The sequence below is a fragment of the Glycine soja genome, chromosome 11 (assembly GCF_004193775.1).
Source record: "Glycine soja cultivar W05 chromosome 11, ASM419377v2, whole genome shotgun sequence".
NCBI lineage: Eukaryota > Viridiplantae > Streptophyta > Magnoliopsida > Fabales > Fabaceae > Glycine > Glycine soja.
In genome coordinates, this window is record NC_041012.1 from 45,607,213 (window position 1) to 45,634,441 (window position 27,229).

General features: G+C 32.4%; 3 protein-coding genes and 1 pseudogene across 15 annotated transcripts; 2 read left to right on the forward strand and 2 right to left on the reverse strand.

The window, feature by feature from the left end:
* Positions 1-170: 170 nt before the first annotated feature.
* On the reverse strand, positions 171-3,396 carry LOC114374947 (annotated as a pseudogene).
* On the reverse strand, positions 3,363-9,206 carry LOC114374944 (beta-glucosidase 18-like). 5 transcript variants are annotated; one of them, XR_003658655.1, is made up of 14 exons: positions 8,888-9,205; positions 8,633-8,699; positions 8,456-8,514; positions 8,285-8,360; positions 8,130-8,204; positions 7,637-7,724; positions 7,202-7,454; positions 6,973-7,088; positions 6,470-6,722; positions 6,250-6,352; positions 5,680-5,788; positions 5,297-5,516; positions 3,547-3,628; positions 3,363-3,402 (listed from the first exon to the last, which is right to left on the reverse strand). XR_003658655.1 is itself a non-coding variant. In XM_028332672.1 (13 exons), the coding sequence occupies exons 1-13, from the start codon at positions 9,068-9,070 to the stop codon at positions 5,181-5,183; spliced, it is 1,614 nt and encodes a 537-aa protein (XP_028188473.1). In that variant the 5' UTR covers positions 9,071-9,204; the 3' UTR covers positions 4,744-5,180. The 5 variants fall into 5 exon arrangements, 3 of the variants coding, with proteins under 3 accessions (XP_028188473.1, XP_028188472.1, XP_028188474.1); XR_003658654.1 differs by having other exon boundaries at positions 5,047-5,516; XM_028332672.1 differs by lacking the exons at positions 3,363-3,402; positions 3,547-3,628 and adding an exon at positions 4,744-5,192 and having other exon boundaries at positions 8,888-9,204.
* Positions 9,207-11,268: 2,062 nt separating this feature from the next.
* On the forward strand, positions 11,269-19,045 carry LOC114377317 (plant intracellular Ras-group-related LRR protein 6-like). Of its 3 annotated transcripts, none has more exons than XM_028335769.1 (21): positions 11,269-11,584; positions 11,697-11,760; positions 11,917-12,053; positions 12,155-12,241; positions 12,364-12,439; positions 13,257-13,331; positions 13,451-13,520; positions 13,633-13,710; positions 13,807-13,867; positions 13,997-14,075; positions 14,364-14,454; positions 14,771-14,831; positions 14,912-14,979; positions 15,070-15,137; positions 15,274-15,411; positions 15,911-16,015; positions 16,696-16,820; positions 16,950-17,046; positions 17,677-17,751; positions 18,253-18,308; positions 18,746-19,045. In XM_028335769.1, the coding sequence occupies exons 1-21, from the start codon at positions 11,520-11,522 to the stop codon at positions 18,819-18,821; spliced, it is 1,752 nt and encodes a 583-aa protein (XP_028191570.1). In that variant the 5' UTR covers positions 11,269-11,519; the 3' UTR covers positions 18,822-19,045. The 3 variants fall into 3 exon arrangements, with proteins under 3 accessions (XP_028191570.1, XP_028191571.1, XP_028191572.1); XM_028335770.1 differs by having other exon boundaries at positions 17,704-17,751; XM_028335771.1 differs by lacking the exon at positions 17,677-17,751.
* A 694-nt stretch (positions 19,046-19,739) lies between these two features.
* LOC114377497 (general transcription factor 3C polypeptide 6-like) lies at positions 19,740-23,307 on the forward strand. 7 transcript variants are annotated; one of them, XM_028336038.1, is made up of 6 exons: positions 19,742-20,537; positions 20,637-20,732; positions 21,196-21,316; positions 21,718-21,768; positions 22,129-22,180; positions 22,856-23,307. In XM_028336038.1, exons 3-6 carry the CDS (start codon positions 21,200-21,202, stop codon positions 23,038-23,040), a joined length of 405 nt encoding a protein of 134 aa, XP_028191839.1. In that variant the 5' UTR covers positions 19,742-20,537; positions 20,637-20,732; positions 21,196-21,199; the 3' UTR covers positions 23,041-23,307. The 7 variants fall into 7 exon arrangements, with proteins under 7 accessions (XP_028191841.1, XP_028191839.1, XP_028191840.1 ...); XM_028336034.1 differs by having other exon boundaries at positions 19,752-20,537; positions 22,853-23,307; XM_028336036.1 differs by having other exon boundaries at positions 19,752-20,487; positions 22,853-23,307.
* The last annotated feature ends 3,922 nt before the right edge of the window (positions 23,308-27,229 follow it).

Genomic DNA, 27,229 nt, shown 5'->3' on the forward strand with positions numbered 1-27,229 from the left:
TAATACAAAATTTTTCTAATATATTATTTTCCTCCTATGAAATAAAAATAGTCTAAGTTGGTCTTTGACGTGTCCCTTATGTATGAATCTTCATTCAAGTCATACATCCTTAACACCTTGCATCTATTAAAGAAAGGTTACCATAAAGTATCTATAAAAGTGATTTAAAACAAAAAATCATAATTTTTTCCAGAGATTAATAATTTTCGGCAAACAATAAATGGATCGATTTTTTTCCGGAAGGAAATAAATGGATCGATTTTATTATGATTAAGAACATATTAACCAGAATTAACAGAATAGTTTAATTAAAATCGAAATCAACATTTCTCACATCCTTGCTTCTAACATAGTACGTTGATCATTCAAGTGTTCTGTTATGTTGGTGCAGATAGTGTTGTTGAGGAAACTAGAAAACCATTGAACAGAAAGTTTGGGAATTCGTTCAAGAGTCTGTCATCTATTCACATGATAAAGCCCATATCTTATGTCATAGCCATTTGACCATTCAAAGTTGTCCAACAATGACCATATCATATATCCTCTTACGTCTACACCTTACCTGCACATGATAAAATTACACCTTGTCAACAAACATTGTAAGTGAAAATAACCCTAAAGCAAGGGTTGTGCTCACATATTAGTCCTCATCATCACTGACCTTATGGCTCTAAGCAGAGCTGCAAGGTAGGCTTTGTGATAATCTATTCATTTGACATCTTGTAATAAATCATGCATTGCCTCATACGGTTAGTGCGGTGAACAATATCCTGAAACAAGTTTTACGTAGCAATCCAAATTTTGTTAACTAACTCATTCCTTAAAAAAAGTATAACCTAACTAAACATACATAACAAAATGTGACCTTCCTTAGTCCCTTCTACTTAAAACAAAAGAAAGAAAATGAGATTTTGGAAACAACTTTCTTGTTTCATTTCACATTTTTACAAATAATCATAAAATACCACTCCCTTTTCTTTGTTTCTATCTTGAAAGTTGTTTCCATTCCTATATAAACATTTGAAAATATGCATATTTGAGAAAATAGGCTATGTATTAACAGTGTAAAGTAGTTTTATACTGCCAACCAATTACTGTGCGAAATAGGTGATTTGTGATTGGTTGACAATAAAAATTTACTTTACACTGTTAGACTGTTAATACATAACTATTAAACCTCTGTGATAATTATTTGAATAAACAGAAAACGTCCGTGATAATGTAATCAATGTTTACGCACCATTTTCTGTAATATACATGGGTATATTATGGTATCTAATCCTAATGTAGTCTGCAAGCTTCTCAATGCCCCTTGGAACCACAAAGAACCATGACAATCCTGTCTGCTTAAAACAAAAGAAATCATATCACAGAGTATGTTCAATACCTATTCCTTTATCATAAATTTGAGTAAACAACATAACATAATGAAAAGAGAAGCTGGAGGACATAAAGGTACCGGATCACCAATTGGAACGCATCTCATGTTGCAACTGCATCAACAAAACCTGTTATTGGATGATCTGCTCCAAGAGAACAAGCGGAGAGGGAGCAATCCTTGGCATAGAGACTTCCATAGTGACTCATGCCAACGAAGTCTATGCTGCCTTTTATGAGATTCTTCTCCTTAGGAGAGAACACTGGCAACTGACTCCCAAGGATAGAACGCATCTCAGCCAGGTACTCACCATAAACCAGGGGATCTAAGACCTTTATCACCAAAAGAGCAAGAGAAGTTTTAAAAACTAAACAAATAAAAGGATTGTGTGCTGCTAATTCCTTTTAATAATATTCATAATATAGTTTATGTAGGCATGATTGTCATAAGCAAAACTCTTCTCATTTTTCCTTTGATTTTGTTGCATGTATTAAATAGTACTTCTCAACTTACCATGCTATCTGAAAAGCCAAGGCCCTACTCGCAGCTTGTCTACACATTCTTCATCTCTAAGTGGTTCATACATGAGGGAGTGCGAAACAATGCCAATGGTTCCACCTTGCTTTGCCTGGATTAGCATGAGTGGTTTACTAATTAAACTCCCATCTTGGACTTTAATCCTCTTTCCCCTAATCTTGAAAATGTAACAACATTTAGGAATTTTTTGTTACCTGAAAGTGCTTGCGGTATAATTCAACAGCCTTGGCTTGTGCTAGTAACATATTGTGCACGACAATGAGAGGCTCAACATCAGAGTTACCAGTATAACAGCTTCCAAAAGGTGGAGAACAGTGACCAGGGGCATATATTCATTTCCTATAGGCAAAGTTTGCAACCAGGGCTGGCTCATTGATGGTTGTCCAGTACTTAACCCTGTCTCCAAAGCTCTTGAAACAAATTTCAGCTAAATGAACAAAATCTCTCCTACAATATAATAGAGAATGTATACAGTTATAAAAGTTTCTATCTTCACCTGGCTCAAACTTTTGGACTATGATTATGCAGGAGAATTCATCAGCTTACAGGAAAATCCATTGATGAACTAATAAACTTTGAATTCTTCAGCATTATAAATGAGAAGTAAACAAAAATGAGAGCTGTGGATTTACTGCATTAGGGGACTAATCCAACCACCATATCTTTCTTCCAGTTCTTGTGGCAAGTCCTGATGGTGAATTGTCACAAATGGCTCAATCCCTGGATTTAGATACAGGTTAGGGCAATGCCATACAGTAATAAATATAAATATTAAACCATTTATGAGGTTCCCCTTAGCAGGTTTAGTTTTTACTTTCACGAGAGCTATTCTTATGTCTTGAATCTTGACACATACCAAGACTGAATACTATCAATCTTTGGTAAAGAATCAAGACAAACTAGCAACTATGGAGTATAAAGAACCAAGTGGACAATGTCATTCATTATTACTTCACCTTTAAGCAGCAGATTGTCTATAATCTTGTTGTAGAACATTATCCCATTTGGATTTATGTCCCCGTATATCCCTCCTGTTCGTTTCATGAAGATCAAATTAAGCTGAAAATTTGGAAGATTGTAGGAACTAGTATTTAAATTTGAAATACTTACTTGGTAGAATCCTTGTCTATGAAATAGAAAATCGATATACATTTACCCCAAGAGACGACATTAACACAGTGTCTTCCTGTTGAATGTCAAGGCCAGCGGTTAAGTCATAAATGAGTCGGAGTATATAATAAATGCAGGTTAATATGAAGCTGATACTTATCAAATAGCGATGATAATGATCATCTGCAATGACACCATTCTCATCATTGTTTATTTTTCCTAAAAATTGATCAAATTTAATACTGATTAATAATTCATCTTAATCATGATAATTCTATAACTGTATGCACCACAAGGAATCAAGATAGAGTGAAATGAGACGAGTAGTGACCACATACCTGGTGTATTACTAAAAACATCCCAGGTGCTCCTTCAATCTGTTTTTGTTGTTTCACAAAATTCCCATTAACAGAAACAACATTTTAAACTCTTAACTAAATTTATATATTTTGGAGGGAAAAAATAAAATAGAATTACTTTGAACGTATATGAAAGCAGAGAAAGGAAAAGTAAACAAGCACCTGGTAAGAGGAAGTGCTTGTTCCGAAGAGGAACCCTTCTGGGAATTGACATCTGCTGATTCCATCTTCAAATCCAAGACAACTTTGGACATGAAAATGAAGACACCAAAGCAGTATCATTACAGTACTTAGCTGCCTCCCTACCATTTTCATTTTGTTGGTACGAATATCATATGTGATGGCATTGATGCACACACACATATTTCTAATAAAAAAAAAATAAAGATATTTTAGTCCCTACTTGCATAAAATCAACTTTTCTCCTCTCTTCCGATCCAAATCTGTCCACATTGTAAAAGGTGTGCTCATGTGTTTTTTATATCATTTCTATGTGATCATGAATGTTGCTTTTTTTCGTTTATTAATTTTTTATTATTTGTTGGGGAGGACAAAAAGGAAGAAAGGTGGTTATTGGGAGCTATTACCTACCGATACCTAGCGCTACATAGAGCACGATTAGGAGTCAATATGGTAGGGTCATATTAATAAAAGTTTGAAAAATTATATTTGGTGAATCCTTGGAATGTAAACACCTTAATTGATAGAGATAAAAAATAATATCATGTATTTTACTAAATTAAATGGACCCTAAAGTGAAAATAAAAAATAAGTATGTAAAAGTATAAAAAGTTTTAAAATATATATATAATAAATACTTTTATATTTAAAATAAAGTATTAAATGATTTTTTATATTTTTTTCCTGGGCAGTGCATTGTTGGGAATTTTCCATAGAAAGAACTGAACTTTTTTTTTTCTGGAGCCTAGACACACCATATTCCCTTCCAAATAGGAAGGGCATTAGATGGATCTCGTAATAACCAACTATAGCCAGTGGAGACCGTGTATTGAGAAAATAGCATTAGTAATATTGGAGTGTGCAAAGAATTCAAATTCCATTGTCCATGAGCCCACAAGCCAGATACAGAAAGAGAGGAATCATGAATCTAAACTTATAGTACTTGTTCCCAAAGCTGTCCTAACCCCAGCCAATTAGATAACCAAAAAAAATTCCACAAAAAAAAAAAAATTAGAAAACCAAAAAGGATGAGTTTCCTGCACCAAAGGGTGGTCTAAGACTCTTAAATCCTGCACGTTTGAGAACTCCAACCATAGGAGGGACCAGGCACAGTAGTGGTAGACAATTTACATTTATCACCTAAATATTTAGCAGACAATACCTACACCCATAGTTTATGAGAAGCATGCCAAAAATTACAAATTAATTTCCCCAGGAAAGATACATTGGTTGCTTAGTGTCACACACACCTAAGCCTCCTAGTGTGTTAGGGTTGGTTAAAGCAACTGAGCTTACCACATTCTAACATGAAGAAGAATTATTTTTTTTTTATATCGGTCAATATTAATTGTTAGCTTATTATTTTTTGTTAACGAGAGAGATTTGAATTCACAATTGTTCATTCAACCACTAAGTCAATCTTATAATTTCAAAAAAATTATTTTTCCACTAAAGCATGGATCTACACAACTGGTTACTTACATTTAGCTAGTAATTAGTAATCAACAAATCTTGTTTAAACAACAAAGTGTTGTAACTCTTTTGATACTTGATTGTATATTTTCAGATCTACATTGTGAGCCTTTCTTCAACTTCCATGTCTTCCTCTCGATGTTTTAGAAAAATGTCTGAAGATTAATAATGTCCAAAAACAATAAATTGATATGAGTAAGAAAATGTTAACCGTGTTTGACGGGATAGTTCAAATAAAATCAAAACCAACATTTCTCACATCTTTGCTTTCAATATGTTGCTTGCTCAAGTGTTCTGTTATGTTGGGGTGGCTACTGTTGTTGAGGAAACTAGAAAACCATTGAACAGAAAGTTTAGGAATTCGTTCAAGAGTGCCTCTGTCCACATAATATAGCCCAAATCTTATGTCATAGCCACTTGTCCATTCAAAGTTGTCCAACAATGACCATATCATATATCCTCTTACATCCGCACCTTTCCTGCACACAACAAAGTTACCCTTTGTCAACAAAAAAAAGTAATTGAAAATAACCCTAAATCAGAACTACAAGGTAGGCTTTACGATAATCTATTTGTTTGCAATGGTATGGATCTAAGCAGAGATGCAAAGTTGCTCATATATTAGTCCTCATCATCACTCACCTTATGGATCTGAGCAGAGCTGCAAGGTAGGCTTTATGATAATCTATTCGTTTGAAATCTTGTAGTAAATCATGTATTGTCACATCCGGCTTAGGCGGTTGAGAATATCCTGAAACAAATTTTATGTAGTAATCCAAAATTTGTTAATTAACTCAATCCTCAAAACCCAAATATACATAACAAAAAGTGACCTTCCATGATCACTGTTATTGGTCTCCTAGCTCAAGATACAATGGTCAATATTAAGTGATCAAGCAACAATGCAAGGTTAAAACACAATGGGAGAAAATGAGATTTTGGAAACACCTTTCTTGTTTTCATTTCATATTTTCATTAACAATCATAAAAGTACAACTCCCTTTTCTTTGTTTCTGTTTTCGAAGATGTTTTCATTCCGATACAAACATTAGAAAACCAGAAATAAAGTAGAAATGATAGAGTGGCTTCCGTTTAATTTTATTTCATTAAAAAAATAGAAATACAATGACAATGACATTTTTCAAAAAAATTGTGCGTAGCAGAAATGAAAACAGAAATTTTTTTGTAGTTATGTAATCAATGTTCACCCACCATTTTCTGTAATATACATGGGCATATTACGATATCTTATTTTAATGTACTCTACAAGCTTCTCCATACCCCTTGGAACCACAAAGAAATCTGGTACTCCTGTCTGCTTAAAACAAAGCAAATTCTATCACTTATTATATTCAATACCTATTCCTTTATCAAACATTTTGAGTAAACAACAGAACACAGTGAAAAAGATAAGTGGAAGGAATAAAGATACCGGATCACCAATTGGAATGCCATCTCTTGTTGCAGTTCTTTCTAGAAAACCTGCTATTGGATGATCTGCTCCAAGAGAACAAGTAGAGAGGGAGCAGTCCTTGGCATAGAGAGTTCCATAGTGATTGATGCCAATGAAGTCTAGGCTTCCTTTTATGAGACTCTTCTCCACAGGAGAGAACACTGGCATCTTACTCCCAAGGATAGAGCGCATCTCGGGTGGGTATTCACCAAAAACTAAGGGATCTAAGACCCTTCTTGTCACAAAAAGAGCAGGAACAGTTTTTCAAAAATAAAAAATACAAGGATCGTGTGCTGTGATTCTTTTCATTAATAATTAGTAAGATACCCGTGCCATGCATGGGTCATTTTTGTTTTCACGCATGTTCAAAAATAAAAATAGTTTGTGTAGGCATGATTGTCATAAGCAAAACTCTTCACATTTTTTTTCCAATGATTTTGTTGCAGGTGTTAACTGCTGCTTCTTGGTTCTTAACAACTTACCAGGCTATGTCAAAAGCCAAGCCCCTACTCACTGCTTGCCTATCACATTCTTCATCTCTAAGTGGGTCATACATGAAGGAAAATGCAACAATGCCAATGGTTCCCCCTTGCTTTGCCTGGATTAGCATGAGTAGTTTACTAATTAAACTCCCATCTTGGAATTTAATCCTCTTTCCCCCAACCTAGAAAATGTGACAACAAATGCTAGTTTAGGACATTTTCTTGTTACCTGAAAGTGCTTGCGGTATAATTCAACAGCCTTGGCATGTGACAGTAACATATTGTGCATGACAATGAGAGGCTCAACATCAGAGTTCCCGGTATTACAATTTCCAAAAGGTGGGGAACAGTGACCAGGGGCATATGTTCCTTCCATATAGCCAAAATCTGCAAACAGGTTTGGTTCATTGATGGTAGTCCAGTACTTTACCCTGTCTCCAAAGCTCTTAAAACAAATTTCAGCAAAATGGACAAAATCACTCCTACAACAAAGAATGTATACAGTTATAAAAGCTTCACTGTTCTCTTGATTTAAACTTTTGGACTATGATTATCCAGGAGAATTTATTAGTTTGCAGGACAATTCATTGACGAATGAATAAAATTCCAAATTCCTTAGCATTATATATTTTGAGTAAAACAAAAATGAGAGCTGGAGATTTACTGTATCAGGGGACTAATCCAACCACCATATCTTTCTTCCAGTTCTTGTGGCAAGTCATAATGATGAATTGTCACAAATGGCTCAATCCCTGGATCAAGTACACTGTTCGATTTAGGTGCAGCTTAGGACAATGTCAAACTCTTATGAGTATGAAAGGAGAAATGTTTGTAGACACTCTCTGCTATTAGGTGAAATTCATGTGAGTCTATACGTAGGTCTCATTCCCAAACTAGTAGGATACACATGAATTTACCCAATGTAGAAAGTGTGTTGTGAAGAGAGTGGTAAAGAAAGTATTGCTAGCACTCTCCATATAATGTTAAACCATTTGAGGTTTCAATTAACAGCTTTAATTTTTACTTTTAGCAGAGTTATTTCTTATGTCTCGAGCCTTGAAACATACCAACACTGAAGTACTATCAATCTAAAGTCAAAAACAAAGTAGCACTTTGGAATATAAAGAATGAAGTGGACATTGACATTGCCATTTCACCTCTAAGCAGCAGATTGTCTATAATCTTGTTGTAGAACATTATCCCACTTGGATTTATGTCCCCATATATCCCTCCTGTTGCAGCTCATGAAGATTAAATTAAGCAGAATGTTTAAAACAAAAGATTATGGGAACAAGTTAGTAAAATTAAATACTTGGTAGAATCCTCGCCCATGAGATAGAAAATCGATATACATTTACCCCAAGAGACGACATCAACTCAATGTCTTCCTGTTGAATGTCAAGGACAAGTCATAAGTGAGTCATTGATACTAGTAATTCAGAGTATATATTAAAGGCAGCTAAAATATGAAGCTGATATTTACCAAATAGCGATGATAATGATCATCTGCAATGTCACCATTTTCATCCTTTTTTATCTTTCCTGAAAAATTTATCAAAATTCCTATAGTGATTATTCATGTCCATCATTATAATTCTATAATAATTACTTGTATACACCACAAAGATAGACTGAAATGAAATGACTAGTCACCACTCACCTGGTGTATGACTAAAAGCATCCCAATTGCTTAAACCCTTTCCATCTTCAAAATACGCTCCTTCAATCTGTTGTTGTTTGTTTCAGAAAAATCTCATTAACAGAAACAAGTCAAACAACATTTTAAATAATTCAGGTGGTGGGGAGGTTGCTTAACTCCAATCTCCAACAAAAATTATATAGTTTTTAGGTTAAAAATAAAATTACCAGAACCTATTTGAAAGCAGAGAAAGGAAAAGTAAAAAAGAAGTACTGCCTGGTAAGAGGAAGTGCCTGTTCCGAAAAGGAACCCTTCTGGAAATTGAGATCTGCTGATTACATCTTCAATTTCATCACAACTTTGGACATGAAATTGAACACAGCAAAACAGTATCAATACAGCTCTTAGCTGCCTCTGCAGCATTTTCATTTTGTTCCAATGATTAGTGATGGCAGACATGATGCAACCAAAAAACGTTTTCAAAGCTGATCAACTGAGCACTTGTCCTATCTCATTCAGGTTATGAGTCCCAGAATTGAAAACAATATAAAATAAATTTACAATAATTCACATTGAGTTAGACTCTTTGACACATGCTCAATTATTTAATTATTATATGTTGGTTCTAGAATATGCAACTCTGCTGTAGACCCTGTAGGGTCGAAGATATTTACTATATAGACACAACTGCACTATTCATCTTGACACGTTTCGCAACTTTCGTTAAAATATAAAAATAAAAAATTAGTCCATGAAGAATACATGACTAAATTGTCAAATTTATTCCTGAAAGTAAAAGTGAGGTAATGATAAATTAGTTGATAAAAAATAAAAAAATTTAAAATTAGTCTTTTAATATGCAAAAAATGTAATAAATTAATTTTGTAAATAATTTAATTACAAATTAGTTCATAAACTTTATAATTTAATATTAAATTAGTCCTAAAAAATATAATTTATTATCAATTTGAATCTTAAATACTATAAAATTATCTTACAAATTTAACGAGTTTATCACATTTTTGTGCATTTAGTCATTAAATTTATATTTTTCATATTTTAAAATCAATTTATTATTACATGATAGTTTCGGGAACCAATTTAGTTATTTAAAAAAAACATAATATCATACTCACACTAACACGATAGAGACATACTCTAAAGAGGTAAAAATAAGCTGAATAGCATCTTTCTGATTATTTTGAACCACTATCTTCTATAGATGTGAATAGGAGGAGAAATAGACCGAATTTAGGTCTTACTCATCAAAAGTTTTTTTTTAAGATTAAAGACTTAACTTGTGATATTTTTTTAATATCAAAATAGAGATAAAAACAAAATCTAATTTATTTATATAATATAATGAACATTTTAAGGTTTACTGTGATATTCTTGATAACTTATTAAAATTGTGCAAAAAGTCATTTAAATAAGATAAGTTTATTTTTCAATAAAATTATTATAATTTTTAGATTGATTGTTTATGCTCATAAACGTGTATCTTCAATAATATTGATATAAATAATTTAATTTATGTCACCTCATGAGCTACATGTTTCTGAAAAGCTTCAACAGTTAAGCTTTTCAGCTAGTGAATCTGCCAACATATTCTCTATGACAATATGCTCTGTTTGAGTCTAAAATCTCAAAAATTTCTCTCTATCAAACAAGTATTCAATATCAAAATTCTTTGTACGAGAAGAATTCTTGTTGTTTTGGGAAGAATGTATAGCAACAACATTGTCACATAATATCATAAGTGGCTTAGAATACTTTCAAGTTTCAACAATATGAAAGTCAGAATTCAAACTTTTAAGTCACATGACCTGACAAGTAACCTTATAGCTAGCAACATGTTGCTTCCCACATGGTAGAAGTTTGTTTAAAACTCTTCCAAATTCAAATAAATGACTCATTCTGCCATAATGAATACCTATTGTGATGGTTTTAGTTTAACCATTACTTTTAGGATAAAATGATTTTTTAGTTATCTATGATTTCAATTATATTCAAATTGCTCTCTTATTATTTTAAAGAGGGATTATAACACGGTGAAGGGAGAGTCTAATGAGCTATCAAAAGAGAATCTCCTTAGATATTATAATTTTTTATTGTTCGTTCACTTTTAATACAATTTTTTAGGTTCTATAAGTTCTATTTTCTAGGTTTGCAATCATGTTTCACAATCAAAATGAATAAATAATAATTTCAACTCACCTTTAAAATGATATTATAAGGGACTAAAAATTATTACTTCCTGTATTTAATATATAAGTAACAGATTTTTTTTTAAATATAAACAAATTTTAATTATTTATGTTTTATTTAATGAGACTATATTTAAAATAATTTTTATTTAATAATAATAATTTTTTATGTTTGATATGAAATTCTAATAAAAATCAATTTTAAAAGATATTTATTTTTAATTAAATCACACGTAATAAAATTAACTAATTTTTTTAATAAATATAAAATATATATTTTTTACTTAAGACTGAATGAAATATATAGGCCTTACCTTTAGCCTTATTTTGATCGAATGGAAGAAATTATTATTTATGAGTAAATTTTCAAAATATAATGTAAATTCCACATATTTTTCTCTCTAATTTAATTTAAATATTTGTTTTCGATTGTTTTTCATTCTCCTCTCTTCCACTCGACCAAACTCACTCTTAACATTATTTATAGCTATGGTTGAACAGTGAGCACCAAACTGAATTGAAATTGCACCAAATCCACAAAAGGCAGCACACTTACACACTATCATGTTCATTGATGCTATAAACACACTTGTGTGTGAAGTTATGATTCCTAGAAAAGAAATATTACTATCCTTTTGAAAATCATTTGAAATTTTTAACTCCATCTTCCTCACCTCTGGATCTGATCTTCGCACGGTGCCATGGATCGAATCCTGAAAGCGGCGAGAGCCTCTGGTTCTCTCAACCTCTCCAATCGCTCCCTCACGTAAGCCATACCAACTCTCTCCACTGTTCCATTTGTTTCTACGACGTCGTTTTCTTCTTCCTTTTGTTTCCATTCATTTGCGCATTATTTTCGTTTTTCTTTCGATTTGCAGAGAAATTCCCGACGAGGTTTACCGGAATCTGGAGGGGCTCGGCGGCGACGACAAGTGGTGGGAGGTACTGTTCCTTTCAAATTAAGCTGAAATATGTCGTTTAGGAAAATGGAATGAAATGGAGTGGAATTTACGGGCTGTGAAGCTTATTCTAGCTCACAATAGCATTGAATAACTTTTTATTAGGAAAATGGAATGAAATTTGAAATGGAATTTACAGGCTGCGGAGCTTCAGAAGCTTATTCTGGCTCACAATAGCATTGCATCGTTGAAGGAAGATCTGAGGAATTTGCCTTTTCTTTCTGTGTTGAATCTTAGCCACAACTCTCTTTCTCAGCTTCCAGCTGCTATTGGAGAGTGAGTTTTTGTAACGTTTGAGTTTTGATTGTTTAACTGTATGGTTTTCAGTTTGAAAATTTTATGCTTGATTTTCATTGTTGATTGTTTCGGGTTCACAGGCTGCCTCAGTTGAAGATGTTGGATGTTTCGTTCAATTCGATAGTTAAGATACCAGAAGAGATTGGATCGGCTGTGTCACTTGTGAAGTAAGCTGAATTCTGTGTTGTTTTTCATAGGCTGATATGAGAAAGTTTACTTTCCTTTTTGTACTTACTCTGTTTACATGTGTGCCTTGCGAACCACTTGGCTTTTAAATTTATTTGTTTAGGCTTGATTGTTCAAATAATCGGCTCACGGAACTTCCTAGCTCGCTTGGCAGATGCTTAGAATTGTCAGACTTAAAGGTAATATAGCCTTGTCTTGCTGAAAGCCTGAAACTTATTGGTGTAGATGTTAGTTGAGTGATTGGCTTATGCTGCTTATCTGACAAAAGTGGTTTGTTCAAATTGTGCTTGTGATTATTATGAATTAAACCTTGAAATGCTATCAAATTTATTTTGATGACTATAAATGGAATTTGGTTGTGGTAGCCCATTAGAAAGTATAGATATTAGATACAGCATGGAACATTGATATGCTCTGACAAATTTCAAGAATTATGGCACATGAAACATCTATAACATGAAAATACAAAATTAGTATAACATTAGCATCAAACACAAGCCTTAAATCGAAAGGGAGAATCAATGTTTAAAAGTGAGCATAATTCATTGTAGGCATAATAAAATGCTATAAGTATAACTACTGTAATTATTGTGATATTCTCATTTGTATTGGAATATAAGTGTAAAATATAGAAGAGAAAAGAATGGGACTCAACTACTTCTTTGAAGTGACCATGCTTCTTTATGGGCCCACTTTGTTCTATGTTAGAATGCACATACTGATTTATAAAATTGAGATACTTCTAAGATCAGTATCCAAAGTTAAAACTGCATTTTAAATAATGGAGTAAATTTTCTTTAGAATGCATGATTAAGGAAGGAGTTTCCCTTGTGATAAAAACAGTGATGTACCACAATTTGTTGGCTAAATTATTTCCTTGTTTCAAAAGGATTTGTTCAATTCCTGTCACTGGCACTGATATTTGTTGGTCTGTAACTCTTTATTCATATGTACATGGTATTTGATGAAATGAGGTTTATGATACTCTTTTTGCAGGGATCAAACAATCTTATTACAAACTTGCCAGAAGATTTAGCAAATTGTTCCAAATTGTCTAAGCTAGATATGGAGGTAGTAATTAGTAGCAAAACTTAGTATATTAATTGACAGCAAACATCTCCTTAAACCTTAAAAAAATTATGGTTTTATTAACCAGTGTTCTCACTACATTATCTTTTTGTCTTTGCCAGGGAAACAGGCTAACAGTGATGTCTGAAAATCTCATTTCATCATGGACCATGCTTACTGAATTCAATTCATGTAAGGTCCTTTGTTCTCTAAGGTCACATGTATAATATCAATTAACTATATAATTCCTATCTGTAAATCCTTTAATTTGGTAAACTTGTTTCCATTGTTACCCTTGCTGCAGCAAAAAATTTGCTGAATGGGATTCCAACCAGCATTGGAGGTCTTTCACGTCTAATCCGTCTTGACCTTCATCAAAACAGTGAGTTCTTTAAACAAGGGTCTACTTTTTCTTTGGTCTTTTTGGTTTCTCCATTTTTCATTCTGACTTAGAAATGGTATGTGTCTATTTTTGTAGGAATATCAGCAATCCCTTCATCAATCATCGGTTGTCATTCACTTACAGAGCTTTATTTGGGGTCAAATTCTAACCTATCCCGATGCAAGTCTTCATATTATTAAAAGCATAATGTATTGTTTTTTCTTTCCACGTAAAACATCTGCACTTCTGATAGATATTGTGCTTGTTTTTTTTCCTCTGAATTTAGGAATAACAATATTTCTACATTACCGGTGGAAATAGGGGCCCTTTCTCGCCTTGGGACTTTAGATCTTCACTCTAACCAGGTAGGTAATAGTGTGCTTAGAAACACTATTTTAGGGGGGACAATCTATTTTTAAAGCTCTCTCTACTCTTTAGAAGCTAACAAAAAACCTGATTATTTTTCCAAATCATGCTAATTGAGATACACACAAAATAAAGACTGAAATTATATGTCTGGAAAGAGCTCTTGTTTGTATAATTCTGTTGGCAATAATAAGTATATTGCAATTTTCTTCTTCTGATGCTTTCTTCTCTTCTCCCTCAATAGTTGATTATCAATTCAATTGCCTATTGATTTTATGTATTAACAGCTGAAGGACTATCCAGTAGAGGCATGCAAATTGAGTCTTTTAGTCTTGGATCTTTCTAATAATTCATTGAGTGGGTTACCCCCTGAAATGGGTAAGGTCAGCAAGTTTTGGTATAACGATAAGTATAATTTTCTTTGTTTTTGGAAAAAAAAAGCAATTGTATGTAACTAATGAGAATGGTATACAAGTTTGTAAAGAAAATATAAAGGCATATAACTTTTTTACCTCAACTCTTGATACTGATTTCAAGTGATAAAATTGTAAAAACAGTTCAGCATTCCCTGTGATAAAGAGTTCTAAATAAACAATAATTTCAGGTGCTGGATCTGGGCATGATTTATTATTCTTCTCAATGTAGACAATTCTCTTCACTGACATTGAATCTCTACCTTTTGTTTCTTGTTTAGGCAAGATGACTACATTGAGGAAACTTTTGCTTAGTGGAAATCCTATGAGAACTCTTCGAAGGTACAGGAAATTGTATGGTCCTTTCTTAGCTCAGCGTTTATATTTGTATGTTTTTTTCTCACTGATATATTTTCGCCCAGCTCGTTAGTATCTGGACCTACACCAGCATTACTGAAATTTCTCCGAAGCAGACTTTCTGAAGATGAAGGTATCTTACAATGTTAGATGCATTATGCATATAACTTAAATTTGACTCTGTTACTGATGTTAAATATAATATTTTAAAATCCTTCTGCAGATTCTGAAGCAGTAACCACAACAAAAGAGGTGATCACAATGGCTACCCGATTGTCTATCTCTTCAAAGGTGTTGCATCTTATTATATTGTTCTGAGATGTGTGATCACATTATAAACTAACAAATGAATTCATATACCTATGTTAAAGGTTTTATTAATTTTTTTTGGTAGACATTCAAAGGTTTTATTTATAATTGTGTCCAGGAACTTTCGATGGAAGAGCTGGGGTTGAGTGCTGTCCCATCAGAAGTATGGGAATCAGGGGAGGTCATAAAACTTAATCTATCCAGAAACTCCATCCAGGAGTTGCCTGTTGAGCTTTCTTCTTGTGTTTCCCTCCAGGTTAAACCTTATCTTCTGGTTTTATTTCCTGTAAGAAGCTGTAATAAGTTAGCAACCATTATCGCCTGGTACAAATGGACATTATCGTTGTCTTTGTTGACTGAGAAGGAACGAGTGACATTGTCATTATATTAGGAGTCATAAGTACAAGGATTGTAATTTTTTTCAACCATTTTCTTGTGTTGATTCATATTTTTCTGTGTACTAAATAAGTACTATAATATTATTATTTACATTTTTTTTCTTTGTAATTATGCCATTTTTTGTGCTTGTTTCTTATAAGGTAAACCCTTTTCTTTCTGTTGAGTGAGTGATTATTTCATGAAAATTCATGCTCAAAGGATCTATTAATGGTTATATGTTTCCAGATTTAATGAAAATTTGTTAATTGATTGATGTTTGAGGATTGGGAAAATTACTCAGATATTCTGGTCATAAATTGACTTGCTGCTGATTTGAAAATGCTCTATTAATTAATTGTATATTTTGCTCTTTCCAGACATTGATTTTATCTAAGAATCAAATTAAAGATTGGCCAGGTTCAATTCTTAAATCACTTTCGAGCCTTTCATGTTTGAAGCTGGATAACAATCCCCTCAGACAGGTAAAGACTAATAAAGATTTGAGAGCTTCTCTCTGTTATTTTTCTTATAAAAAGAATAATGGTATCAAAATGTATACAGAACTGTTGCAGGGCATAATACTTTATGAATAGTTAATATGGTTTTTGCAGTTGTAAAATTCATATAAATAATTGTTTTTCTCTTTCATTGGTGGTCATTGCTTTTGGAATGATTTATAAAGTTATCTTAACATAAATAAAAAGGGCAATGTATGTTTTAATTCCTTCATGGTTGTATCATTGACAAGTTGAAGTCTTTCTTTTTATTTTTACTAAACAACAGTACTATTTAATTTCCAATAACATAAATAACTCTTCTACAAGGCAGTGAATCTCAACTCACATCTGCCACCATCCCCCCCAAAAACCAAAAAAAAAAAAAAAGCAGAGAAAATGAAAAGGTAATCAATGTCCAAAATGGTTAGTTTTTTGAACTTCTCAAAATTTCTTGTGGTTAGATTTTTTTAATAATAGGGATGTACTCTGCTGCCATGTAATGAAACATTTCCGGATATTATTTTTCCTCAGTATTTATCGGAGGTGATAGTGGCAGAAATCCTAACTGTAATATGAAATTTCTGAGTTCACATGCTTATATTCTCTGCTATAAATTCAAACGAGATGTATGATATGACTGACCATATCTGTCATTTGAACAATAGATACCTTCAGATGGCTTTGAAATGGTGCCTAAGCTTCAGATCCTGGATCTAAGTGGTAATGCAGCTTCATTACTAGATGGTCCTGCATTTTCTAGTTTGCCATACCTGCAAGAGCTTTACCTAAGGTTGGTTACCTGAAATCTATGGCAAGTGTAAGAAGACAACTTCACACACATACACAGAGATTTAACTTTCATATTCTCCTTTATCTTCTTGGGAGCTTTTGCTTAACTTTCACATCACAACACTAACAGGAGAATGAGGCTCAGTGAAGTCCCATCAGATATAGTGGGGCTGCATCAGCTACGGATCCTTGACTTGAGTCAGAATTCCCTTCAATCAATTCCAGTGGTAACATTTATTTCTTTGGGTTGAAAACAGGGATTAAGCATGTGTAACTGCTTGTTTATTTATATACCGTCAAAAGTTATGGTAATATCCTTGAATTGATATTGTTAAGATAATGACTGTAGCTTATGGTCCAGCAATTTGTATGTATGCCTCTTGAATTCTGATCATATAGAAGTTTATAATGGCTTGAAAGTAACTTTTTAGTGTCCACTTATTTTCCTCTCAACCTTGAAAAACTGCTTGCCATTTTCTTGGGTATTTTTCATGTGAAAATGCTGTTCTTATTTTCTATTATAGATAATGTAGTTTAACAGTAGCAAGTTCATAAAATTGGATTTTTGTCTACTATAGACTGATGACTGAAGAGAAATGTTATAGTTCAATCTTTCCCTCCGTTGAGTTCCTTATCATACTCCAGTAAATTATTAGTGATCAGAGAGCAGCTTACTTACATGTATAATTTGGCCTCTAAAGGTTGAGTCATATAGATGCAGACACACTTGCAAACTCAGCTCCTAAAACTTGTCTTGTCTAATAGAAATAGACACTTACACTACGAACTATTTAATAAATGCTAAAATTTTTCTTTTTATTTATTTTTCATTTGTTTACCTATGAACTTGTTTTCAGGGGCTAAAAGCTCTCACTTCTCTCCAGGAACTTGACCTATCTAATAACAACATTGCAGTCCTTCCGCCCGAGCTGGTGAGAAACAGTCCCTCTCTCAAGAGGAGAGCGGGTGTTCATTTTGTTGACCTAACTAGCAAGTCCCAACAGATATGTATAAGTAATTATTTGAGTAGAATCCAAACAGTATAGATTAAGGAGAAAGAATTAACAGTAACATTATAAAAAAATGTGCATAGTTAGTTCAAAATATTCAAGTTTAAAATTAAGGGGAAAAAAAGTTAGAAAATGGAAATGACATGTGTCATTCTTTAAAGTAGAGTACACGTGAGAGTGGATTCTAATTTAAAATATAGGAGTGATGTCATTTCTTTATTGTGACCAGTTCTCATACAAATGTATTTTGAGAAAAAAGTAAATATGGGGTGCTATGGGTCTCCATGTTGGGCATGCAAAAAAATCAACAAGGAAAATTTGATTGAATTTAATGTCTCAGTCTCCACACGGTCACTTTTATCATCTGCATTTGTGCTATAACTTCCATTCATTGCATTTATTTTAAGAAATTTATTTGATCAGGGTTTGCTGGAACCAAGCCTACAGGCACTGAGACTTGATGGGAATCCTCTCAGAAGGTAACTTCCCCCTGCCCCGACCTTTCCTTGTGCTTTCTCAAAATGGAGAACTAGTTTTTGACAACAATAATCTGGATTTTATAAGTATTAATGGTGTTCACATGTTTAGTATTAGAGTTAAATTACGTAGTTATACCCATATAGTTTAGCACTTTCTCAACTTACTCTAAATTTTGTGTCATTAAATCTTCCTGAATTTTTTAAATTTGAGTGAAAAATGTTAAATATTGTCAGCTTCGCTTAATTTAACTAGAGTTTTAGACTTAGTAAATTGAAGAAGTGTTAAACTGCAAAGGGTAAGGTAATTACCCTTAGTATTCGCTAAGATTTTACTTTACCAACAGGACTCCTACAAAAAGTAAAATGCTATGCAGCTTAAGTTCCTAACAAAGCAGAAACAGAATAACTAACTGATAACGTTTCTTTACTTGTTTCAGCATTCGAAGAACTGTGTTGGATAAAGGAACTAAAGCTGTTCTGCAATATTTGAAGGACAAATTGCCAGAGCAATAGTGTTTTTAGTTTTTTCCCTCCTTTGAAAGTGTTGTGCTTGACATGAACAGCAATATTTAAAGTGTCCAATTTTTTTTTCAGGTGTCACATTCTGTGTTTGCTCTTTATTTTGTTCAATTATTTTCCCGTGGTACCTCTGCTTTTGTGTGCTATTTCATGTAACAATTTTGACGGTTTGAATATTTAACATTACAAACTAATTTGCATGGCTTGATTTGATTTCCCCTCGTTTTGTATGTAGAATACATATCTATTATTGAGTTATATACTACTACTAGCTTTGCTCCTTGATATAAGATTTTTTTTAACTAATTCTCTCACTTAAAAAAATAATTTAGTTTTTAACATTAATTTTATTAATAATTTGTATTATTTTTCTAAAATCATCTTTAAAATTATTGGGATTCGTAAGCTCACTTTCTCCGCTTAATTACATGTACTTGATTATGTATACTAGTTTTTTTCTCCTCCTTACAAGAGAGAATGAATTTAATGAATTTATCTTATTACTTTATAATATTTGTTGTAAAGTAATTAAGATTCAGGTAAATCTAAATATATGATTATAATTTTTTTATATTATTTATGTATATAATTGATGTAAATATAATATTTTTTATATTATTATTCATATAATTGATATAAAAAAATGTACATAAGTTTAGATGTCTAAATCTTATTTCATAAAAAGTATCATCTTTTTTATTTTACGAGGATGAAGATGGAAATCATATTAAAAATTTTATAAAAATAAACTTCAAATATTTTCGTATATATTTATGATAACGAAGAATATATTTTCCATCATGGGTGAGTTGGCTGGTCAACTTGAATCCATTTGAAAATAGTTCTCCCATTGCTCTTTGTCCTGTGAAAGAATTAAATTTTTTTTTCAAAAATACTATTTTTATGAAAATGAAAACACAATTCTATTTTCCAGCAAAAGTGTGTTTTTATTATTTTCTAAAGGGAGTGTAAAAAAAAAAACAAGTGTAGAACCGAATCAATGGAATCGTAATTTGTTATTTCCGTTAGTTTCGGTTTGCTTCCTCTTCTTCTTCCTCTGCGCTTCACATCCTCAGACCTCAACCATCAGCACCACCATACCAACAACATCATCGCGGCGCCATCACCACCGTACCAACAACATCATCGCGCGATCCAAGCAACACTCACACCAACAGATCTATGCGCCACAACACCACCGCGCAACGGAGAAGTCGCGCGCGCGCAGGAAGCCTCAAAGATTGATTCGCGCACACAGATGGAGGTGCAATGATGGTGTGACGGCGGCGCGGTGGTGGCTGGTCCAAGGCGGCGACGCGTGACGTTATTCGAGAAGAAAGGGGTCGCGCACGCAGATCTGGAGTCTGGAGCGAAGGACATGGGCGACACTGATTTCTTGGGCCCAGGGAAGGGGAAGAGGGAGGGAGAACAAAGGGGTAAGATGGTCTTTTCCCTGGTTTGTAGGGCCCAATAGTAACAGCCTTTAAAAAAATAACCTAGTAAAGAGAAGCCAGCCCACTACACGGCCCACTCAAATTTTTGCCAATTCTCGAACTCACGAAGTCGAACACCGCCACCCTCAGTCTTCCTTCATACATCCATTGTAATCATCTCTCTCCCATCTCTGTTTCTGCATGCTCGAAAAGCTAGGGAGAAAGGGGTTAGAAGCCCATCTCTATTTTGATTTTCTGCCCTGGAATTCCACTAAGTGTATGTTCTTGTGTTTGCATTTTGAATGATAATTTTCTGCCTGTTTATTCAATTTTAAGTTTTATGATTTTGTTGTTTTAATTTTTTTTCTTTGCCTAGGTGTTATTGTGACTGAACGGTTGTTGAGCTCTATTTTTGGAGCTTTTGGTGTTGTCATTAAAAGAATTTGGTAGCTGAGACTTGGGCATTTAACAGGTAACTTCATCACAATGGTCTCACTGTTTGGTGGTAGTGATTGGTTGTGTGATTGTGTGGTGACAGTAGAGTGATTTGGTAATTCTGGTTGTGTTGTGAGTGGTAGCAATAAGTGTAATGTAAGCATGTAACTTAGTTTTGAATTCTAATATAAATTCTGAATTATATTTACAGAATGGAATCTGAAACTGTTAATGAACACATTGATGATGATTTAAATGAAACAATGCCACTTATACCAGAAGAGACTGACAATGAGGATAATAATAATAATGATAGAGCAAGTTTTTTATGTTGTTTTAACTAGAAAACAACTTTTTTTTTATGGTATTGGAATATCCCTTTCATTGTGGAATATTTTCTTTATTATTATTTGAGAGAAAAAATCATGGGCATAAACTATCATTCTTCCTTGATTTCAGATTTTCTACGGTGTCAGTTTTTAATTGTGATGTATGCGCAGGAATATGGAGGCAAATGCAGCTTCACACGATCATGAGGATCAAGATGAATATGTTTTGCTTAACTTGGATGGTGTTTCTGACCTAATTGACATTCCACCAAATGCAAAGTATGTTCTTACTGTAAGTTCCCCAACCCTATCAAATTCATCAACTATGTAAAGTTTCAACACCAGACCATTATTCTTCTTCTTCTTTGATAAGAATGATTATTTATCTTGATTCATGTGCTATTACCATACTGCTTACACTGCTAAGCTTTCTATATTCTGTTTTGACTTCTGGACTGATTTAACTGTGTATTTAGAAATGGTGAACTTTTTTCATTCCGTTAATCATACTATAAATGCTAGACAAGCACTTCAACTTCTAATGTCACTATTGGGTTCTCTCTTTTCTTTTTCCTTTTCCGTCACCAGCATTGTTCTGATTCTGACAATTCTTCATCCATAAGTTACCTTTTTATTGACTTATTTTATCCTACCTTAGTAAAGTATTCTTATATTATGTATTGTTAATGATAGGGCCTTGATACATTAAACCCAGTACTGATCATTGATGACAAATTCAAGCTGGTAATTGCCTACTGTAACATTCCATGTGCTTTTATGATTTTTATTAGTGGAAATTTTTGGGGTTAAATGATATTTTTGTGCTCTCATGTGAATCTGTTGAAGCTATATATTTTATGAATTTTATTCATTTGTTTAGATTTATGTTTTTTCAATGCTATATCTTGGATTAGGCAGATAATTTTAATTTTGTATTTCAGCTAGATGTTCAAACAGGTTAAAGTTGCTTCTATCAATTATGGTTATTTTTTCGTTTGATAATTTTAATTATAGATGGCAATTCAAGTTGCCTCCCTCTCCCCCCGTCTTCTCTGAACACATGATGATCATATGAGGATTGTTATGCTTTGTTGTGGTCTACAGATTGGAGAATATGAGGAGACAATTGGCACATGCATTGCTTTTACAGAACAAGGTGAGTTACAGTTAATACAGAATAAGTCTGATTAAAGAAAGTAGGTCTTGGAAACAAGAATTATGTCTCACTTGTCAGGATACTCCGACCTTTTTTGTTGTTAAATGTTGAAGAGTCAATGCTTTTATGCTTGTGTCATTGTAAGAGATAACTGATTGCCAAAGCTGATTCTTCTGCATTTCCTCCAAGTAACAGATTTACAATGTCTATATTCCTGTCTTCATTGAGATTGAAGAATCTTGATTTTTTTTTTTACTAAATGTTGTTATCTATATTTATCCCGGTAAAGTTAATTTCTCGCAGCTTCTTTATCTGTTGGCATGTTTAGTAGCACCCATTAGTATACCTGTAATAGTTCACTTAACTGTGGTCTATATGAAAGTTGGAATTGCTGCTTCTCCATTCATGATGCTGTTAAGAGTCTCAAACAGACTCTAAAATAAACTTGTAGAAGATTTAGCCAATGAGGAATATCCTCTAATCTTTGTTTTTTCCTAGCTGCTAATTGCCATAGCTAACCTTTAATCACTCAATAATGATGCCTTTCAAATTGTTAAGATATTCATGTTATATGGAAGATATGCGTTTTTGGAACTACTTTTAATTTCATTTCCTTCCCACTTACATGAACTGCTTAAAATAAGTTGTTTGATAAAGCACCCCTTTGTGCAGAAGCCGCTGTGGTTCATGAAGAGACTGGACCATCTGAAGTGAACATTTTCTCCGGAACAAGACTAATTGATTCAAGTCAAGCTCCAACAACGCAAGTGAAACCTGTGTGTCAGCTTCACAAGGTTCTCAAGTTTAAACTATCACCTGATTCTGAAATTCAGAACGTCACAGCTAAGGAGGCCAAATGAATTTAAAACTTATGAGATCCTGGGAATTGATGTCAATTTGGGTGTATTTGTGTGTACCTTGGTGAACAATGACTTATTCCCTTAGATTTTCTTTTAGATATGTACAGAGAGCCTTTTTCAATATAGCTTACATTGTTCTATGGTAGGTATACGTTTAAGGTACAGAGAGCCTTTTTCTGTATATCCCCCTTCATTTTTAACTAATACGTGGCATTCAATATAGTATTATATTTTAGAATATATGAAAGTTCCAACTTGCCAATCGTATTAAGTATTTGCCAAGTGCCTGCCAAAAATCATGCCTTACATGCTAAGCAAACTAAACTAGCCTATGAAACCAGCCGACAAAGGTTAAATTGTACTTGTTTTTAGTGGATAAGTTTGCCCGATGAACCTCCAATTATAATTTAGGGGACCAATGTTATTACCAAAATTTGAAAAAGAATAAAAGATCTGGATATGATTAAAATATCTATAATCTATTTGTAATGAAATTGCAAAATCATTCCCAATATCTTCTGTTTGTAACGTGGTCTCAAAATCATTCTTAAGATTTTGAAGGAGGGTTGGATTTTTGTCACGGGTTTGTACAGATTACAAAGGCCAGAAAGTAGACATGGCAATGGGACGGTCGGGTACGGATATTGTCTCCCCAATCCCTTATCCCGACTCCTCAACATATCCCCATATGTGTACCCCATAACCCGACAGGTTTGAGTTTATTGTCTCCATTTAGAAAAATATTTTTTTTTGTAAAAAAATATTAAAAATTTGATTTTAGAAAAAAATAAATTGATTGTTAAACATTTATTTTTAACTACTTATATATCAATAAATTTATTATAACGCGTGCGTCTACATAAATAGTTAAGAAAATAATATTAAATTATGTAAAAATTCTAAAATAAAATTAACTAGTAATAAAAATTATATGCCTTTTAATTAAATTATACAAAAATTCTAAAGATTTTAAGTGGCGGGGCGAGTTCGAGTTCGGGACGGATCTAGTAATCTCATATCCGTACTCGTACTTGACTTTTGGTTATCGGGTAAATCCGAACCCGAACCCATACCCGGTCAATTCAGATATTACCCGTCAAAGTCGGGACAGATTCGGACAGGTACCCACGGGTATGGATTTTCTTGTCATATCTACCAGAAATGTCACCCAAGTCAAGTAGTCTAGAAGACTAGGTGTAGCCATGTGACGAATTTATTCCCTTGCCGTCTTTTTGGTGATGTATGACTTTATTCATAGAGAAAATTTAATTACAAAAACGCGTAAACTGCGTTATCATTAAATTATTCATATAATATTTGCCTAGGGTAAGTGAATTGTTAGCATTTTGCTTGCTTTTAAATGCATTGTGATTAAGACAAAAATTTATTAGTAAGAATTGAAGCCAGTGTGAAAAGAAATTTATAATAATTTACTCTGATATCAACAAATTGAGTTAGAATAAAAATATTTAAGAGTAATGATAATGAAAATATTACTAAATTAGGAATTTTTGAATAAAAATATAGATATAGGTGGTTGTCCTGTTTATACAATTTAAAATGAAAAAGACTAATTAACCTCTTAAGGTATCAAAATTCATTTAAAGAAATAACCTATCTCAACATGTATTTTCATACACTAATATCTTGTTTGGTTCTATATTTCAAATGTAGTTTTCAAAAGCTAATAGTTATATAGCTTTCATATTTCAAATATGATTCTTCTATTTTCAACGAATTTTCAAATACGCTAAAAGATTTGTAGATCGAAGTTTAATCATATGCTTATAGAAGGTAGGTATCTATTGACTATATTACACTATATTGATAGAGCTAACCAAGGTTTGCTGAAGGATGAAATTAACCTAGTATATTTCTATACGTTCACATTGAAAATAAAAATTAAATTCGTATTTAATATTATTCAATTGGAAGACTGGAAGGTTTGAAATTCGAATTTATATTGTGATTGGCAAATGCCCCCTCCATGCCTTGTGTGTCCTGTACTAAATATCCTTACTTGCTAAGGCATCTATACTTCCTTTTTTGATTAATAAGGCATCTATAGTTCTATACTTATATTCAAATTTGAATCAAGATGTTAGGTAGCATTGACTATCTAGCTGGTAGCATATGGACAATTTGTGGCTTTGAACTGTGGTATTAGAAAAAGAGTGATGCCCCTATATAATTGTCACATTTAAGCATTATATATCATGCAGATGGGGCATGTGACTCTGTTTCTTTTCTTTTCTTTTTTCCTTTAACGACTTTGTGTTCACTATTTTTTGTGACTTTCTTCTATTATTTTGTACCCTTTAATGTCAACAACTCCATTTTCAAATTTGAATGATATTTCAAATAGCTTATAAAAAATAACATTTCCAATATTATTTTGAAAATTACATTGAGGATGGATGACTGTATTCGATACTTTTCTTGTTGATTAAAAAAATAGTATTTTAATTTATGATAAATATTTTATATCTATTGTTTTAATTATATAATTCCTTTTAAAATTTATTAGATGTTGGTTTTTGAAATAGAGTGTTTACATTGTTGAGATTAAATTTTAAAATTTCACATAAACATATAATGTTTTTGGTGGGTTCACACAAATATATAATAATAATGCAAAAGTATTTTCTATTTACTTTATGACGTTATTATATGACTTTTAAATTGCATTATTTTTAAAATTTTCTTATTAAACTCATAGAATTCCTATAAAACATTTTTGTAGCACCGATGTATGAGTATTATGTATTTAACTTGAATTTCTGAAAGACCTATTATTAAAATATAAAAGTGGAGAAGAATAGGCTAATAATATTTTATTTTTTTGCACTCAAAATATTTCTATACGTAGAGTTCACTCCTTAAGGACCCAACTATTACTGACAGTATCAGATCAGGCTTTGTCGGTATTGAAAAATAGTTGAAGTTTGAATTTGCAATTTAAGCTTTAAAAATCAAACCAAACATTAAATGCGTAACACATTCGAATTTGTCATTGAATTATGATTAAATTATTTTTTGATGCATATGATTAAATTGTTTGATTCATCAAAACGTTGCTTATGACTTTCTGATCTTCTATCCTTTGATTTGTTTATCTTTTCCTGCAAAGATTTTTTAAAATAGCCGGATTTGAGGTTCTGTTCAACCCCAATATCTGGTGTTGACCTTTGAAAGATGGCAATTTTAATTTTCAATTCACAAGAAAAATTCACAGGGGCTAGCAATCTAACACAAGCACTGATTTGATATGTTTGTTTTGCACATGAAATTTAAGGAATAATAGCTTTTGCAAGCATTAGAGTAGTTCTACCTACTTTCAGCACAATGGTTTAGTTTTATGAATATAGATATGTATAAATCTAACATTCTCCTTATATCATTTACTGAATCTGTGATCTTATTATTATCTATCCAAATGAAATTGGCCATCTAATTATATTTATAGTTAACCATTGGTAATTAAAGTGCATTTAAAAATACTAATATTTATTTTTGAGTACCGATATTTATCCACCTCAAAATAGGTGAATAGAAAGATAGAAGAGAAAAAGAAAGTACTAGTAATGCATATAATAGAAAAACAAAAGTGATAAGAAAAAATAGAGTGACATTGAGATGTAAGAGAAAAGAAAAGAAAAAATAGAGTGGCATTGAGATGTAAGAGAAAAGAAATGAAAATTTAGTGTGTTTTTTTTGTTTAATAAAAAATACTTATATTTAAAGTTGTGTAATAAGTGTATATGATTCGCTAATACTACAATTTGTCTATTTTAATTTAATAGATAAATAATGTCCTTATTTTTTAATCGAACCAAAAAATGTCTCAATTTAACTCTAATCTTCCAAATATAGTTATTAGTTTAAAAAAAAAAAAACTTCTCTAACTATAGTTGGCAATTTTAGGATACAAACTCAAAAATCCATCAGTAAAAAAAAACTCAAATTCAAATATTGAAGATAAAATCCACTTGAGATCACGGTCTATTTCAAGTGTAACTAACCACAATTGGAATGAATATAAATAATTTGATTATGGTCATATACAAAGATCTAAAGTTATATTTTCAATTTATTCTCCATTTATAATTTCTTAACCTTTACGGAAGCTTCGTAGTTGTTCATATTACTAATCAAATGCATGTGATCTTGTTTGAGAAATGTCATTTTT